Raw genomic sequence first — 15,840 nt, forward strand, 5'->3', positions numbered from 1 at the left:
TGAAGTGAACTTGGACCCATCGACTCACTGATATTTTTTAACACTCTGGCTCAGTGGCTGTTTTAGATTATGTTCAAATGGTGACACTGAAAAATCAAAATTCCACATTACCAATAGCAAAAATATTGTGACAGATGAAGGTGTAATTAATCTCAGCAAATGGGATCATGTGGATGTTGAATGACAGTTGAAAAAAAACAACAAATAGAGTCTTAAGAAAATCCCACATGTAATCTGTTTGCTCATATTTATAACTTCAAAATGTCACAAAGTTGTCCCACGTGTTCCCAAAAACTGGGTTTGTTTAGACCAATTGTGAAGTGGGGGGGCTTGTAAAATGATATTAATAAATTGTGTTTAAAAAAATATTCCTACGAGGAATTTTTGGAGTAAAAGCTAAAGAGTAAAAATATGGGCAGAATTAGTTTAATGCTGTATGTGTGTTTTTTTTTTTACTGCATTAACTTATTTTGTGTGTCTGAAAATGAAAAGCATCCCAATGCAAGCTGAACATAGAGAACTTACTGCATGTATTTTAAGCAGCCTAGAGCTATAATTTCTACATGGCCTGGTTTCAGACTATACGCAACAAAATAGAATCAATTCCATTTTCTGTAATCCACTGCTTCCCTCCATTTCTCTCTTTTTCATACACACCTCACACACTTTAAGTGAAACATTAATGACAAGTGCAAATACAAAGATGGATGGGGGACAGTGCAACTATTTGTCATGAATAAATCTTTGAGATTTTCATGAAATTAGGTCACAATCTAATATCTAAAATACCAATTTGTACACTGCTTATTTAAAACTCTTTTAATTTGTAAGACATAATGAAACAACAGAAATGACATGGAGATGATCTCAAACTTTTGACAGCTCATAAATTCTGTATGTACAGAATCAATAATTGATCTGAAGTGGAGATGAAAACATAAATCAGGCGGCATCGCTGAGCTGTAGCTCATGTCAAACCTTTTGCAGGGCAGAAAACTCCTGCTGATCTCTCACTGACAGACTGACAATTTTGATGCTTCAGTAACTACATTTACTATATATTATTTATAAAATACAAACTTTGATAGGCTAATAGATCGTCTAATTGTGCCACAGCTACTGCATTAGCACCATCATCCTGCAGCGAATTGTGAAGCCATATTTCATCAGTAAACATCAACAGCAACGTAAAGAAAAACTATGGCACGTATTAAGCACCTTCAACAGCAAAGAATAGAGGACAATACATTACTTTTAGAGCCTTATGCACACATTCAAATAAATTTAAATGCAGAAATATATGGACCGTGCTGTCACTTGCAAAAATAAATAACACACAAAGAACCATTTTGGCCATGTCTCCAAAAGAAAAAAAACATAAGCAAACCACTGTCACTCACATTAACCAAATCTAGACACCCATTTAAAGATCCCACAACATACCAGACACACATAAACAGAGAAAACCTCACATTTGTGGGCCAAATGCAGAAAACACTGAATAGCTAAACCAGAGCAGGGGAAAACATTAACATTCTGTCGGGGTTTTAGATAAGGCTGCACCAGTTCCTCACACATCCAACATGCAACAGAGCATAACAACAGAACGAAAGCCAAAGAGAGAGGGATTGAGAGAGAGGGAAAGCTTAGGCAGGTAGTGAGGGATGGATTGTGAAGTGTCTATGAATGGCAGGAGTATGAAAGTGTATGAAAAAGGCAGGGAGAGGTGTGCTTAAACTTCAGCTAACGGATAAAGTAAATAAAGAAGATGATGAGATCAGTCAGGGTACCTTACTATAGAGCCTGGCCTTCCTGGCTTCTTCACTAGTTTTGTCCTTTTTCTCAGTTTGTCTTCTTCTTCTTCCAAGAGCAGATCCCATCTCACACACACATGGGCACACTCCCACGGCACACGCAAACTCCAGTGGGTCAGCTACAGTTTTCATGCCACTACATCCTCCATATGGCCATAACCAGACCCCCACCCCTCCGGACAGTCCCTCCTTCCTCCACCACTGTCCTCTTCGTCTCCTCCGCCCCTCCCCCTCTTTCACCGCCTTTCGTCTTGTCAAAGTAACACGTGCAGACTCACATGGTCGCTCACACAGACACTCACCGACTCCTGTTCATACAGAGACAGATAGAGTGTTGGTAAAGGGCGATTGTGCTGGAGAGCAAGCTGAGAGATAAAGAGAGAGAGAGTGTAGAAGAGAGAGAGAGAGAGAGAGCGAGAGAATCAGAGGGAGGGAGGAAAAACACAATGAAGAGAGAAGAACAATCAAATGAGAAAACAAATGAAAAGGATGAAGAACGAGGAACTAAACTAAGAAAAGGTAAATATACAAAAGTAATTGTTTGTGTAAATCCTATTTCAACTTTCACATTAGTTACTATTGAATTAACTTATTGCAATAGGTTCAGGCTGAATAAACCCTCAGTGAAATCTGGAATCTCAAAATAGCATCTACAATGAGCTACATTCTTCATATAGTTTTATTAAAAAATGCAAGATAATGCATGACTTCACATCCATAAACACAGCTATCAAGAGAAGCTCAGTGCAGGAGGAATGCCATTACTTTGCAGAGAAGTCTTTTATAAATTGGTCTGTCTCACACTTGAAACAATCCTACAGATTGTTCCTCTAATGCCTTAAGCTTGTGAAAAATAAGACCCGTATTATCCAGAGGAAACACATTATAGTTTTATGTTAATTTTGAAAGACAAACACAAAAAAAGCATTTAGAATAGCAGTTTTTGCAAGAATGCACTTCATGATATCCATGGCCACATTATCAAACTGCATCACTAACTCTTTTAGAGACAAGTTTGCCCAACTTCCTCAAATCACTATCACCAACAATCACCATCTGTTTATCAGATCCACTCTGCTAGCATCAAACTTCCACAACAACCCCTACTGCAGTGGTTCCCAAATATTTTCTGGGCCCCTTTATGAATTACGATAAAATTCCCCCCCAAAAAAGGGAGAAAAAAAATCAACTTGGCACAAACATCGTTCAACCAGACATAAACCTATACGCGTATTTTGTTTTCAAACTCCAATGAATGTTCAGGAATCAAACCCAGGACGGCTGTATTGAAAATTCCTGTATCTGCTTCTACACCACACAGTTGGACAGAGTGGATGCAATTTGACAGGCTGACTATCAACTGAGTTAAATAGAAATACCTAATAAACTGATCAGTGTATTATTTCACAAAACGTTTCAGAAAACTGCAAATAAATTGCCGTTTTTTTAGCGCTGTGCTGTGTGGCCTTCATGACCACATTATGAAATGGTGCATTATTAACTGCTCTTAGTGTTTTGCCGCAAGCTTCATAAGCCTATATAACCTACATATCCTTGAGCTTTCATTCTTTGTTTATACAGGCAGAACATTTATTATACCTTAAAATATCATTTGACATCTAGATAATATGGTACATTAAATGAATACATAATTTGTCAACATTTACAAAAGTGAAAGTGAACTTTAAATTTATTTTTTTAATCACTGGGTTAGTTTGAATACATATTCAAATATATTACCAATAGTTTATTTTTACGTCGCTGAATTTGTCTTGTCACATAGTCAGAAAGCCATTTATTTTACCGGCCCAGCCTACATGATTAGCAATACAGTCACTTGCACTCTGTTGTCCCTGAAAGCATACTATGGAAATTTTCCATGAAGTTACCATGCATGGTTAACCAGGACAGTAACATAGTGACGACGTCTGGTTCAGTCAGGCAAAGATAAAAAAAATGAATGGCAAATTCCTATCAACTATGACCTACTTTTAAAGTTTGGCCTGAAGCTAATAAACACCATGGTAGCAAAATAGGCTAATGCTTCACCTCTGACTTACATGACAGAATGTTGTGGGATGGACAGTGAGGAGAGCTGCTGCAATGGCTAAAACAAGTTTTCACTCTTCACTGTTTATTATATTTCTGCACAAAAACTTAAAAAAACTGAAAGAAGAGGGAAACAGCAGGCCTTCATTGTAAAACTAATGTTTGTTCAAATAAACACAGTAAAATATTAGCAAAGCCTGGAGCAAGAAATGCAGTTCTTAAACATGCATGATTGATGACAACTGCAGCAACGTTCTCCATCTTTTTCAGTATTTCATTTGCAGGGAATCCCATGTTTGACGAAGTCTGCCAGATCAATGCTGATCTAAATCCTTATCCTACTTTTACATAGCCTGCTAACATAAAATACTATTATCTTCACAAGTATTTGTTGACTCTGATTATCAGATTATCAGATGCAGAGATATCTTGATTTTTTTACAAGTTCTACTGCAACTGAACTGAGAGAAAGTTGAACACCAAATGTTGTCTAAATATATGATTTACTTTTTCTGTGAAATCCCAAGTGGCAGCAACTGATCTATTTTGTGTATGTCACTTCAGTACCTCTCACTCATTCACTCTTTGACAAATCAAAGTAGAACAGGAGAAGGCAGAAGCAGGTCTCACTAGAATGGTTAGACAAGAGCAATATTTGAGAGCATGACTCATCCCTTTCTCGTTGCTCTTCTGTCTCTGTCTCATTCAACATTTCTCACTGTTTCCCACTGAATCCTTTATCTGAAGTGCACAGCACAGATTCACTGGTCAGGAATATACAATGAGGAAATCACTCATCTGATCAGTCATTTTTGAATAATTTATAATTACCCAAAATATGTTATAATCAGCCAAAGTTCTTCGCGAGTCAGTTGTTGCAAAGTTCATGATTTTTTAGAAATTCATCATATATTGCAAAATTTTACTTTCTTTTAGTACATTCAGTTAGTGTTATGTGCACACAGAAGTTACTTGTTTGTATTTCAGCAACTAGACATGGTCAAAAAGAATTGCTCGGTGTACTGTGTGGTGTAGAAGTGACATTCAGCTAAATACTTTAAACTAATGACAAAACTAAAATGCTTCACTAATTTTTCATTACTACAAAAAAGTACATTATATTGAAACATGGCAGACCTTTGTAGCCAAATTAAATATTCAAATCTGGGACAAAAAAAAGCATTTTGCTGACCTAAGAAGTGGTCATTAGTGCAATGTCGATGTGTTGAGCGGCAGGGCTTACAGTACATGCAGTCGCTGTTGTGTGAACACAGAGATTACCAGTCTGTATTTGGCTGACTGTCTGGCAATGGATGTGGACAGTGCAGAGGCACCATGAGCGAGAATCCAGTTAAAATTAATAGCCACTGTTCAAAGTTACTCCTGAAGCTGTTAATAAAGCTGAAATGGTGAGTTTGGACTTAAAAAACAGTGCCTATCTCCTGACTTCCTGTGTTTGCCACAGTATGTTCATTCGACTGACTTTGACTGAATTGTGCAGAAATAAAAGGCAGCTGAGTGAAACAACAGTGCTGGAGGTGATAAGAGTCCAAAATTGGAAAATAAAATAAATAACAGGGCTCCACAGTTTTGATAATAAATGAGAAACTGTTATTGTTAGAGGAAAAGTTTCACTGATTTGAAGTCAGCGGAAGAGAAGTTGTTTTGGTTAGCTAACGTATACAAGTCCAAATTGGAAATTACAGACGAATCGCAACTACTTAAAGGTGATACAGACAGAATACAACATATCCTCCTTTTATGAGTGGCAAATATAAACCTCATCAAACTGAAACAGAAACAGACTTTTAAATGGATTTGTTTATACCTCTTTTTTATCTAAACATCGCAATCCTGAATAACACTCTGTGGTATGAGACCACACGCCTGGCAAGTTAACTGATGCAAGAATTCACTCATCCTTACTGGCTCAGCACACAGGAAGTGACAAACGGCAGCAAAAGGCCAAAGTCATGGTCACCTGGGGTGAAACCCACGCAGCAGCAACAGCAACAACAACGACAAATTATTTTCCAATGTTCCAGTGTCGCATCACAAACACGCATCCGCACATCTACATGCACAACCTTGATATTGCACATGCACAAATTTGTCAGGAGGAACGCGAATGATTGGCACCTCACTGCACAAGTTCCTATTGAATGGAGAGGGAGCGACATCACCGTCCATGTGTCGACCCCTTTACTGGAGACATGAATGGGAAGAAATGAAGATTTTTGTCATCCAACTGCCTTAGTAGAAAAATAAATATGTTGACTTTTAACACATCCAAATTTTTACATAATTTGGGTGAAAATTAAATGGGAAGCCATATTGTGAAAAAATCAACATCAAAAAAATTACTCGTTTTACAAACTGCTCATCAAAGGAGGTGTTGTACTAGACTAAAACAGGCACAGACTGGGTAAAATAAATTTCAAAACGTACAGCACAACCTGAAGCACAGCCAGATGATTTAGTTATTCTCCTATTCTGCTATCACATGGATGGTATAAGACAATTTATCTTGTCCCAAAAAATAACAGGGTGGCAGCAAAGACAATAGAGACTTATCATTCCCAGAAATCAAGAAGAGTGAAATAAAAATACATCTAATTTATATTATACAAAAATTACAAATCAACAAGGTTTTTTTTTTTTCCCCATTTGACATGCATGTGTGTACATACACCGATACAGGTAAACACATGTTGAGAGGCAAGTGGGAAATTGAAGATGGGACAACAAATGCAAGGTTGGGAACTGCAAGCATATCATAAAGTTCAGCTTGTTGTCACAAACAATAACAATCCTTATTCTGCCACAATATGTCAGAAATATGTACAGTTGTGTTGTATCAAGACAGAAAAGCAATATCCAAACTAGAACCCAATGCAGAAATTATTTGTTTATATCAACAATTGCTTATTGTTTCCTTCAGAATAATATGCAGCATGGTTAATGTCTGATTAAAACCCTGCTGAACAAGTTTTTGTGACAGATAAAAAAAACAGCAGCTAGATAAATTCACAATGCTAATTCTCTGGCCATCTGATGAGGTTTAATGCATTTCTAGTAAATTTTCTCTGCATTCCACTTATCACACCCACTTGCAACATGAAAATGCATGCAGGCTCAAATTGGGTTCAAATTCTCCTCTAATTACACAGCTTTGCATATCCAAAAGGCTTTTTACACTTTTATCCTGTATGTTTGTAGCTTTTACAAGCGGTCATACAGAAAAACATCTGAAAAAGACTCACAGAGAGGGAGAACAATATACAAACGCCAAAGAGAAAGAGGTAAGAGTACGACTGAAACTTCAAATCACAGAAAATTTCTTTATTTTACTTTGTGGAGGTCTTATTTTGAGCATGCTGGTTCACAGTCATGGTTTAGTGGGACACTGAACGCAACTAAGCCATCATTAGTGTTATTAATTCCATCTGTGCATTTCCCACTGTGACAAATTAAAAAGTCTGCTGTGAGAAAGGTCTATGCTCACACTCTGCCAGACCGTCTAAAACTCATAACAGAATTAAAGAGCCTGTCTATGTTCTGCTCTGTTTTTTCCTTTCTGACCACCTTTCTTTGTCAAAACCGGTATCTGGCAGAATTACCCCTTCGAATCTGTTAACCAAAGCCTGCAGATTTACAATGTGGAGACAGAGATTACTGTAGCCGTCTGGCCCATCTGCGCTCTGTTCATGTCTGAACTAACACAAAAAAACATCACTCTGCTCACTACAGGTAGATTTCAAAAGATTAGGACATCATGAAAAAGTAAAACAAAAATGTTTTACTAATTTTAAAATGAAAAATGCATATGTTATATTAATATGCAGAAGAAATTAGATTTCTGGGAGTCACTACAGACAGCAAACTGGAGCAGTCTCAGCAGATTGAGCGCAGCTACAGTGATGGGAGGACAACCAGTTGTAATAAAAAGATATTTAAATTATATACTCTTAAAATTAATGAGATATTGTCAAGAGGAAGATGAGAAAAGCCTGAACTAACAGGCAGATGAGCGGATGAGCGGAAAGCAACCTGGCCTTCCATTATAACTCAGGAGTGTCACAAGCTGAAATACTCCAAATCTGTGTGCTACAATTATCAAAATTACAAAAACATGGTTGAAATATGTCATGAATCCATGTGAGTTTACCTTTTGGAGGAAAAAAAAATAAAATTTTTTGATTTCACTGTTTTTCACCAACTTAGATCTGACGAAATGACCAAAGAACATTTCTCTTTTTCAAATTTTTTATGCAAAAATCAGTGTTGTCCCATTTATATGTAATATCTAATTACAGAGAACTTTGTGGAAGAGCACATATTGCCCTTATATAAGCCTCTCAATGGTCCACACAGCCTCAAGGGGCTAGTTCAATTACACATGAATGAACTATAAAATACAGAGAAGAGCTTTTACTATGTGGCTGTTGATGAGCAGCACATTAATGTTAGTAATAAAACTTAACAAGATCCCTCAGGACACAAATATCTAAATGAAATTATAGATAAGCAGCAAGGAAATACTTTGATTCATCTCAAAGAGCAAAGTAAGTGTAGCAAAACAAATTGGAGTGTTCTTGTTTTTGAGATTTTAAATGTCAGTACTATTTTATACGTTACACGTCGACTTAAATGGCAAACGTATTTCAGCAAATTTTCTAAATCATCGCAGGACTTTTTACTGATATATCTGTCCTCGCAGATGTATCAGGCATGTATCTTACGTACAGCAAAATGCCAGGATATCTGAAAATTAGCACTTATCCTCACATGGTTTTAGCGGGGTCAGGCAGTGAGGTGAAGAGGGAATGGGATGGGGTTGTCCCATCTGATCGTCAGTTTCCGAAACCACACTTAAAAACCATCTTGTAAAAGCGCACGCGGATCAGTCAGACCGCGGGCCACGCCGAACCGTGTACAGAGTAGAACACTCTGTACATTTTTTGCCCTGTCTCTTAAGAGCACCAACATCTTGAACAGAATAGTTGAAAAAACATCCATTTACATTTTACCACATGCTTTCTCTGCAGCTGCTTGGTCTTACCTTAGTGTGAAGCTTAGACAACTGCTTTTCATCTATGTAGGTCTGTGTGTAGACACGCCTTTTATAGCGGAACTGAAACAAAAGAGCAAAATGCATTTGACAGTTTAGGTTTAATGTTTTTGTTTGTCTAGATTACTGAAATTATAAAAAAATTAATTAATGAACCCTTAACTTGTTTTGCAGACAAAATAATAAATGTAATTGTTTCATAGCTAGCCCTTAAAGAGAAAGGGGAGCAGTGAAAAAGCAGGAAGTACTGTCAGAGACATTTTTACTCTTTTAATGTGCTGGGGGACAACAAATATCTCACTGTAAACACCTGTCAGCACTTTAAAGCATTTTTGGAACGCCTATAACTCATGCAAACTTTAGTACAAAGTTTAATTGCAAAACCATAACAAACAAATTTCAACTTTACCAACATAGTAAATCCAGAAGCGAACAGAGGATTTTCAGTTGCTAATCCAAACCTGTCAATCATCTCTACACAGTCCCGACCTGAGGGTATAACTGCGGGTCAATCAATGGCACACACAGTGTTCCAGCACAGCTGTGGCGGACATATAAATATACGCCCTGCTAGATCCACACCTATTCAGCTTAACTGCAAGCTTTTTAAAGTACAACTACAAACCATTCAACAAACATAAAACAAGAGAGGAACATTTATGTAAGAACATTTATGTGTGTCACTAATGCTCTGCTACCACTGAGCACTTCAGCAGCAACAAAAGACAAGCTTCACTTCTTCCTGGCATTTCTAATTGTCCGTATAAACTAATGAAAATAAGGAGTGCAATTATATTGAGTCATAATATTTAACCCGTATACGGCTAAATAACATGAGGTATTTCCAAATGAAATGCTAGAATAATGTTAAAAGTCATCAGGATTATTGTTTTTCTCCTTGATAACGCTCCGCTCCTGTTGACACGGAGGTAATTCTGAAAATAAACACGACTTCTCGTAAAACCACCTGACAACTTTAGCCTTCACTCTGTGAAGTGATTTTATGTGCATGATATCCTTTCAGATCACAAACTGTGACAGACAAGCACTACAATTATCTCTAAGAGATGACGGCTGCTCTAAACACCACGCTGCCATTGAGGATAGCATTATTGTTATGAAGTTTGACTGACACACCATGACAGCAGCAAACAAACAAACAAACATGGAGACAGATGCTTTGTGAACCGGTGCGGGAAAAATAAAAAAAAACACATTTTCTTGCAACAATACATACTGTTATTGATTATTTACAAGATGGGCTTATTTTTTAGAACAGATATGAATTATCGACCCAGTTGATAAAATGCCATGTTTTTCTAGTGTATAAAACTTAGTCCAGCATAAATGACGTCAGTGTTTACCACCTTTAATATGACATATACATTTGACAATTCAGCTGTAAAACAAATATTAGAAGAAATTATCAACAAATTTAAATCACGTCATAATTTGGTTCCATAAATATCCACACCTTTTTAATTCAGTTTGAGCATCCAGTCTTCTTGTGTTCATACAGTTGATATTAGAAGTTTATATAAGGACCAGATTTCTCTTGCATTAGGTCAAGCTAAACTCAGAAACATCAAAAATCATAAGGACAGACAATCCTGATTGGGAGCATGAGAGAAATGCATGATACAGTGATGTGCACCCCTTATTTTTCCTACACAATGTTTCATGCATACACATGATCAGCACCTACCTCTAGGTACGGTACAGGAGCAATGGATGGGAAAGGGTATTCCCTAAGCTGTCTCTCCTCATCCAGAAACTTGCCAGCCTTGCCATTGTAAGCCGGCTGGAATAGGCCATAGTTGAGCACATCCTTCAGGCTCTGGTTGAGGGTACACAGGATACGTTGCTTGGACAACCATATCGGTGCATCCACGTTGAATTTCAAACATTTCTGCAGAGACAAGAGAAAGGAAAAGAAAAAAAAGAAGATTAATCACCCTTTCATTTTACTATTACTCAGCTTTTATCGAAGACATTTCAGAGTCCCTATTTACTGATTTCCATTAGGTGATAAAAGTGTTTATACTTAAAACTGCATGAGATAAATTTAATTTGAGACACGTATTGAACTTGCTATGACTCAACCAGCTTGAATAATAACTAGACCTTCAGTAGTGATAAGTAATTCACAGTGGTGCAACTAGACCATCCAAAACAGATTACAAAAGGTCATTTTCAATGCCAGCTGTGACTGTTATACTGAAACAAACAAAACTAAAAAATAAAGGTTTTCACTGAACACTTTTTCCTTAGAGAAATTAAGCTGCAGTAAAAAAATCATTTAACAAAGTTTAAGGAAGTTAATTTTGCTTGCTTTAATTGCAAGAATGTAGCACTCTCTTATTATATTGTCATGGCTGTAAAATAAGAGACAGAAAAAAAATCTGGTTCTTCTGCTTCCTCTCGGTGGTCCTACTGCCATCTACATAAATGCACAGCTCTGCATCAGAAACAACCAATCAGAGTCAGGAGGAAGGACTTTGCCATGTCAATCACGATTGTGTATGCACTGCTTAAAATTGCCAGTTTGATGCAGCTAATGATGGAAAAATAACTGACCAATACATCAAACTTGTTCATCTTTCGCAATCGGTGGTCTTTCTTACTGGCCTGCACACTCACAGCAGGCGCCGTGAAGGAGATGTGGTGCAGCAGAGCAGTACACAAACAAGCTCTGATTGGTTGTTTCGAACTGAGTGATGTATTTCTGCAGATTCCACGGAGCAGAGAAACAGGGAAGGCAGGGGAACTTGATTTTTTTTTTCCAATTTTATCTGCCTCATATTAAACTGTTAGTGACAGTTTTAACAAATATCTACAAAACATACTTTTAGAGTGTCATGGATCATTGCAGCAGATGTGTTTTAGTCACGAATGAAACACTGCAAAGATGTTAATGACCGTGGGACAGATGTGAAAAACGGCAACCACTTAACTGGAGTCAGATAAATCATAATTATTATGTGATGCACAAAATGTAATCAAATTTATAAATTCTCCATATCTAAAGTCTTGGCAATGTATTTATGAATTGATCATAAAAATATCTCCTGTTAAAATTGAGGTTTACTTTGTTTTAAGGAGCTCGTCTATAAAAAGAGAGGAAGGGCTTTGTGCATTAGGCACATTTTCCAACTTGTACCACATCGTGGAGCTGACACTACAGATGGTGCAGAGAGAGGAAACATAACCCACGAGTTATAAATCTACCAGTGTTGTCTGTGTCATCACCACAACTCTGCCCTATTCACCCAGACACAATAACTGAAAGCACATCTTTTCACTACATTACAACAGAACGACCCCATGCTGATGTCAACAAGCATGTGCACAGCTGTGAATCCGTTCAAAAACACTCAGCATGATAAAACAAGATCACTACTAAAGGCAATACTCAAGCTATACTGAGATTTATAAATGACATATCCTGCTTAATTTGCTCAAATCCAACAAAATCACATCAAATCACCCATTTACATAATCAGTTGGATTCAAATACCTTTCACTATTGACATCGCTTGAAAGTTAATTGTGTCTCTTCACTCTTCAGTTCCTGGAAGCATGCTATGTCATCTTGTCCCAGCTAAAAGCTACAAGATAACATTAGCGACTGATATATACTGAAAACATTTACACCAATAATTCAAATCGCTATGTCTTGTTCCCTGCCAGCACCACCTTACCAATTTGTTGAAGTTGTAGGAAGTAAATAATGCATTTCTACATTTCTCAATCTTATTTTTGGGGCACACATCTGTTTATTTATTTATAGATCTGTTGCTTGAAGCTAAAACTAAATTGTGGCACATTTGACAGCTGATAGCAAATTATCCACCTTTCCTACAACTATGTGACAGAATAATGTCTGCCACAGTAATTTAGACATAATATTGGTGCCAGATATTTCTGAAACTGATAAAAACACATATTTAACATTTCTATGGTGCCACTTTGTCTTGATCAAACATAGCAATATTTAATTTCATCCCACTCATTATTCCTTACCAATTAACCCATGTTATTTTAAAGTGCAATTAGCCCTTTTTTAGAATAATACCCATGTAGGATTACCTAGATAAGTGAGCTATGGTATTAAAATTAACTGTACAACCATATATACATTTTCCATTTCACCTGAAAAACAAGAACGAAACCTCATCAGAGATTAAGCAAACAACATTTCATGGTGTTAATATTGATGCTGAGCTGAGCTCCAGGCTCTGAGGAAAGGTCTGGGTGTGTCTCCCGGTCAGAAAGCAGCAAACTGTTCAGTCCAGATGGAGAAGATTTTCAAAAAGCAAGCATTGTGAGAAATGCTGAGAACGTTACCTTGGAAAACATACAACTGGACACCAAGGCTTGTTTCAAAACTTAACTATATCAAAGCATATTGATTAGAAATGTAATGTGTTAAAGTTGTGTTATTTAAAATGAGTATTAAAAGTCATGTTATTTAAAATTCAAGCTGCAAGTGGTAAACTATACTATACTTCCAACATTAAACCTCAGTGAAACTGCAAATAATTTGACCCTTTTAATCTAGAGACTTTTGAACCCCAGCTTCTCTGGATGTGTTATAGCAGAAGAAAACTCTCTATGTTACCCACTATTTGTCATAATACACAGATGTAATACAAAGCATATTAAAAGTCTTTCATATTTATTGAACATTTTAAAAATGTGAACATATAGTATTTTATATCTGTCTAGCAGCAGATGATTCAGGTTTTGAAGTAACAAAACTGCTTATATTACCACTTATGAATAGCTAAATATTTATAAAGCTTTGAAAAGATCTTTTAAAACACAAGTGATTTGTATGTACAGTTAAACAATTACATGAATATGTACTTTTCTTAAAACTAGTGGTCTATCAAATATTCATTTTTCATCTGCATGCTTGTAACCTGACTTGGAGTGTTTACATTTCGTTTCCTTTTTATGCTCTCATTCCTCTGACAGAATACCAAACACTATGAAACACTGCACACAGGACAATTTTCAGGATGGACGGCAGAGGTTGCTGCCTGGTGAGAGAGAAACTAAACACTCAGAACACAAAATATGCATGGATCAAATTCTGATATGACGGTTCTGATGGTGGGACTCGATTAACATTTTTAGTAACAATAATTGCAGGGTCTATAATTAGTCAAAGCATATTGACTAATTATAGACAAATAAAACCAACATGTTTGAAAACCATATTTCAACAAAATAAATATTCATTTTCCAGTGTTGCAAATGTGAACCCCCATTGGGCCCTCACTCCAGACACACACAACAAATAAAGCGATTACCGTAATTGCATTAAATGTTCAACACTATAAAATATGTCATTAAATAATCAAATATAATGTATTAAGTCAAACGCATCACACATTGTGTGGCACAATACGTAATTATTCAGGTGCATTTCATGACTGAACTCCATAGTCAATAAGTTTCTGGTTAACAAATTGACTACAGTTCTAGGACAAAGTCTAATTATTTTATTATATTTAAAGAGAAATAGCTATAAACATTAAAGTGTTAATATTCATGTGCTTTGAGGTCAGCACAATGTTCTGCACTGACATATTGCAAATCCCCAAGCTGTGTTACTCTCTCTGGTAACTAAACTAAGGCATCTTGAAGAAATTCAATTACAGTCTCAGAAAATTGTCAGCCAGGAAAAACGCGGCTTCCTTCAGCACCTACAGTGAGTGTCGAAGGCAAACACTCATATTAAAAAACTATTGCTTTACGACTCAAGACATTAAAAATGGTTTTTAAACGTGGTTAAAAAAATTGTGACATCCTAAACAATTCAACTGAAAAACAAATCTTTTCAGAAAAAACAAAAAAAATAAAATAAAAAATGACCTGGTTGCATCATGTACACAGCATTAAACCAATATTGAGCCCATCTTCTACACCCCAATGAGGGGCATAAACACAATGAGGGTTATAGAAGATGGATGAAGGAGCTTTAGCAAACAATTAAGTTTTCTCTGTTTAACAGAAGCATTTGGTACAAAATTAAATAGGAGAAAATGCTTTGATTTTTCTCCTGTTCAAATGAAGATATTGTCATTAAACCTCTCAGGCTCAAATTACTTGCAAAGACTGGCTAAGTCTGCCTGGAGAGGGTTAAAGGTTCTGAGAATCCAAATAATCTAGTAGATTGAGTAACTAAGTGGATCAAAAGTAACTAACAAAACACTTGAAAGTTTTATTTAACTCAATGTGTCTAAATTATACATAGTTCTATACCTTTTTATTCATAATCGCCTTTCAAGACCCTGAAGGTCGGTTTACTGAAACAACATAAAAACACATAATTACTATATGTTGAAAACATCCTCCATGGAAAACAACATCCAAAATACAAATAAACATTTGTGCAGTGATATATAGGATAGCGAGGTCAGGAATATGAGTCTGAATTGGAATGGATTTGAATGAGTGTCTGATGATGGTTTGACAATCTAACCCAGACTTAGAGAGCAGAGTATCTGAAGGACCTGAGCCCCATGATGGACAGATGGCTATATGATGTAGAGAAGAGAGTTTAAAAAAAATGTACAAAGGGTGAAAGAGGAGCGCTGTTATAAGGGCTTTGAAAGTTACCAGGAGGATTTTGAACTCAATGTAAAAATGAATAAGGGGTGAATGAAGTCACTTGAGGACAGGGTGCAGCGGCAGCCAAAGCAGAACATATCAACATTTCTGTTTGAAATGGCAATGATTTCTAAAACCCTGAACAAGTAAACTTTACAAAAGAGGCATATACTATTGTTTTGCTTTAGTTTCTAAGACACAGCTGAAACAAGGCTGTTTCCTAAAACTACCCCAGAGGTCTTAATGAATGCTGTGAATGAATTTTGCTCTTTCAGCAGATTTGCA

At 36.5% G+C, this 15,840-nt stretch overlaps 1 protein-coding gene across 3 annotated transcripts in view; it reads right to left on the minus strand.

Annotated features, from left to right (window-relative positions):
* The window catches only part of shank3a (SH3 and multiple ankyrin repeat domains 3a), a 151,692-nt gene that overhangs the window by 102,398 nt on the left and 33,454 nt on the right, over window positions 1–15,840 (minus strand). For all 3 annotated transcript variants that reach the window (XM_055035584.1, XM_055035577.1, XM_055035569.1), the window contains exons 3-4: window positions 10,640–10,843; window positions 8,926–8,997 (exon numbers count right to left, since the gene is read on the minus strand). In XM_055035584.1, the coding sequence (XP_054891559.1) occupies window positions 8,926–8,997; window positions 10,640–10,843 (276 nt within the window). The remainder of the gene's footprint in view (window positions 1–8,925; window positions 8,998–10,639; window positions 10,844–15,840) is intronic.

The sequence above is a fragment of the Poeciliopsis prolifica genome, unplaced genomic scaffold (assembly GCF_027474105.1).
Source record: "Poeciliopsis prolifica strain line A6 unplaced genomic scaffold, Auburn_PproV2 SCAFFOLD001, whole genome shotgun sequence".
NCBI classification, from domain to species: domain Eukaryota; kingdom Metazoa; phylum Chordata; class Actinopteri; order Cyprinodontiformes; family Poeciliidae; genus Poeciliopsis; species Poeciliopsis prolifica.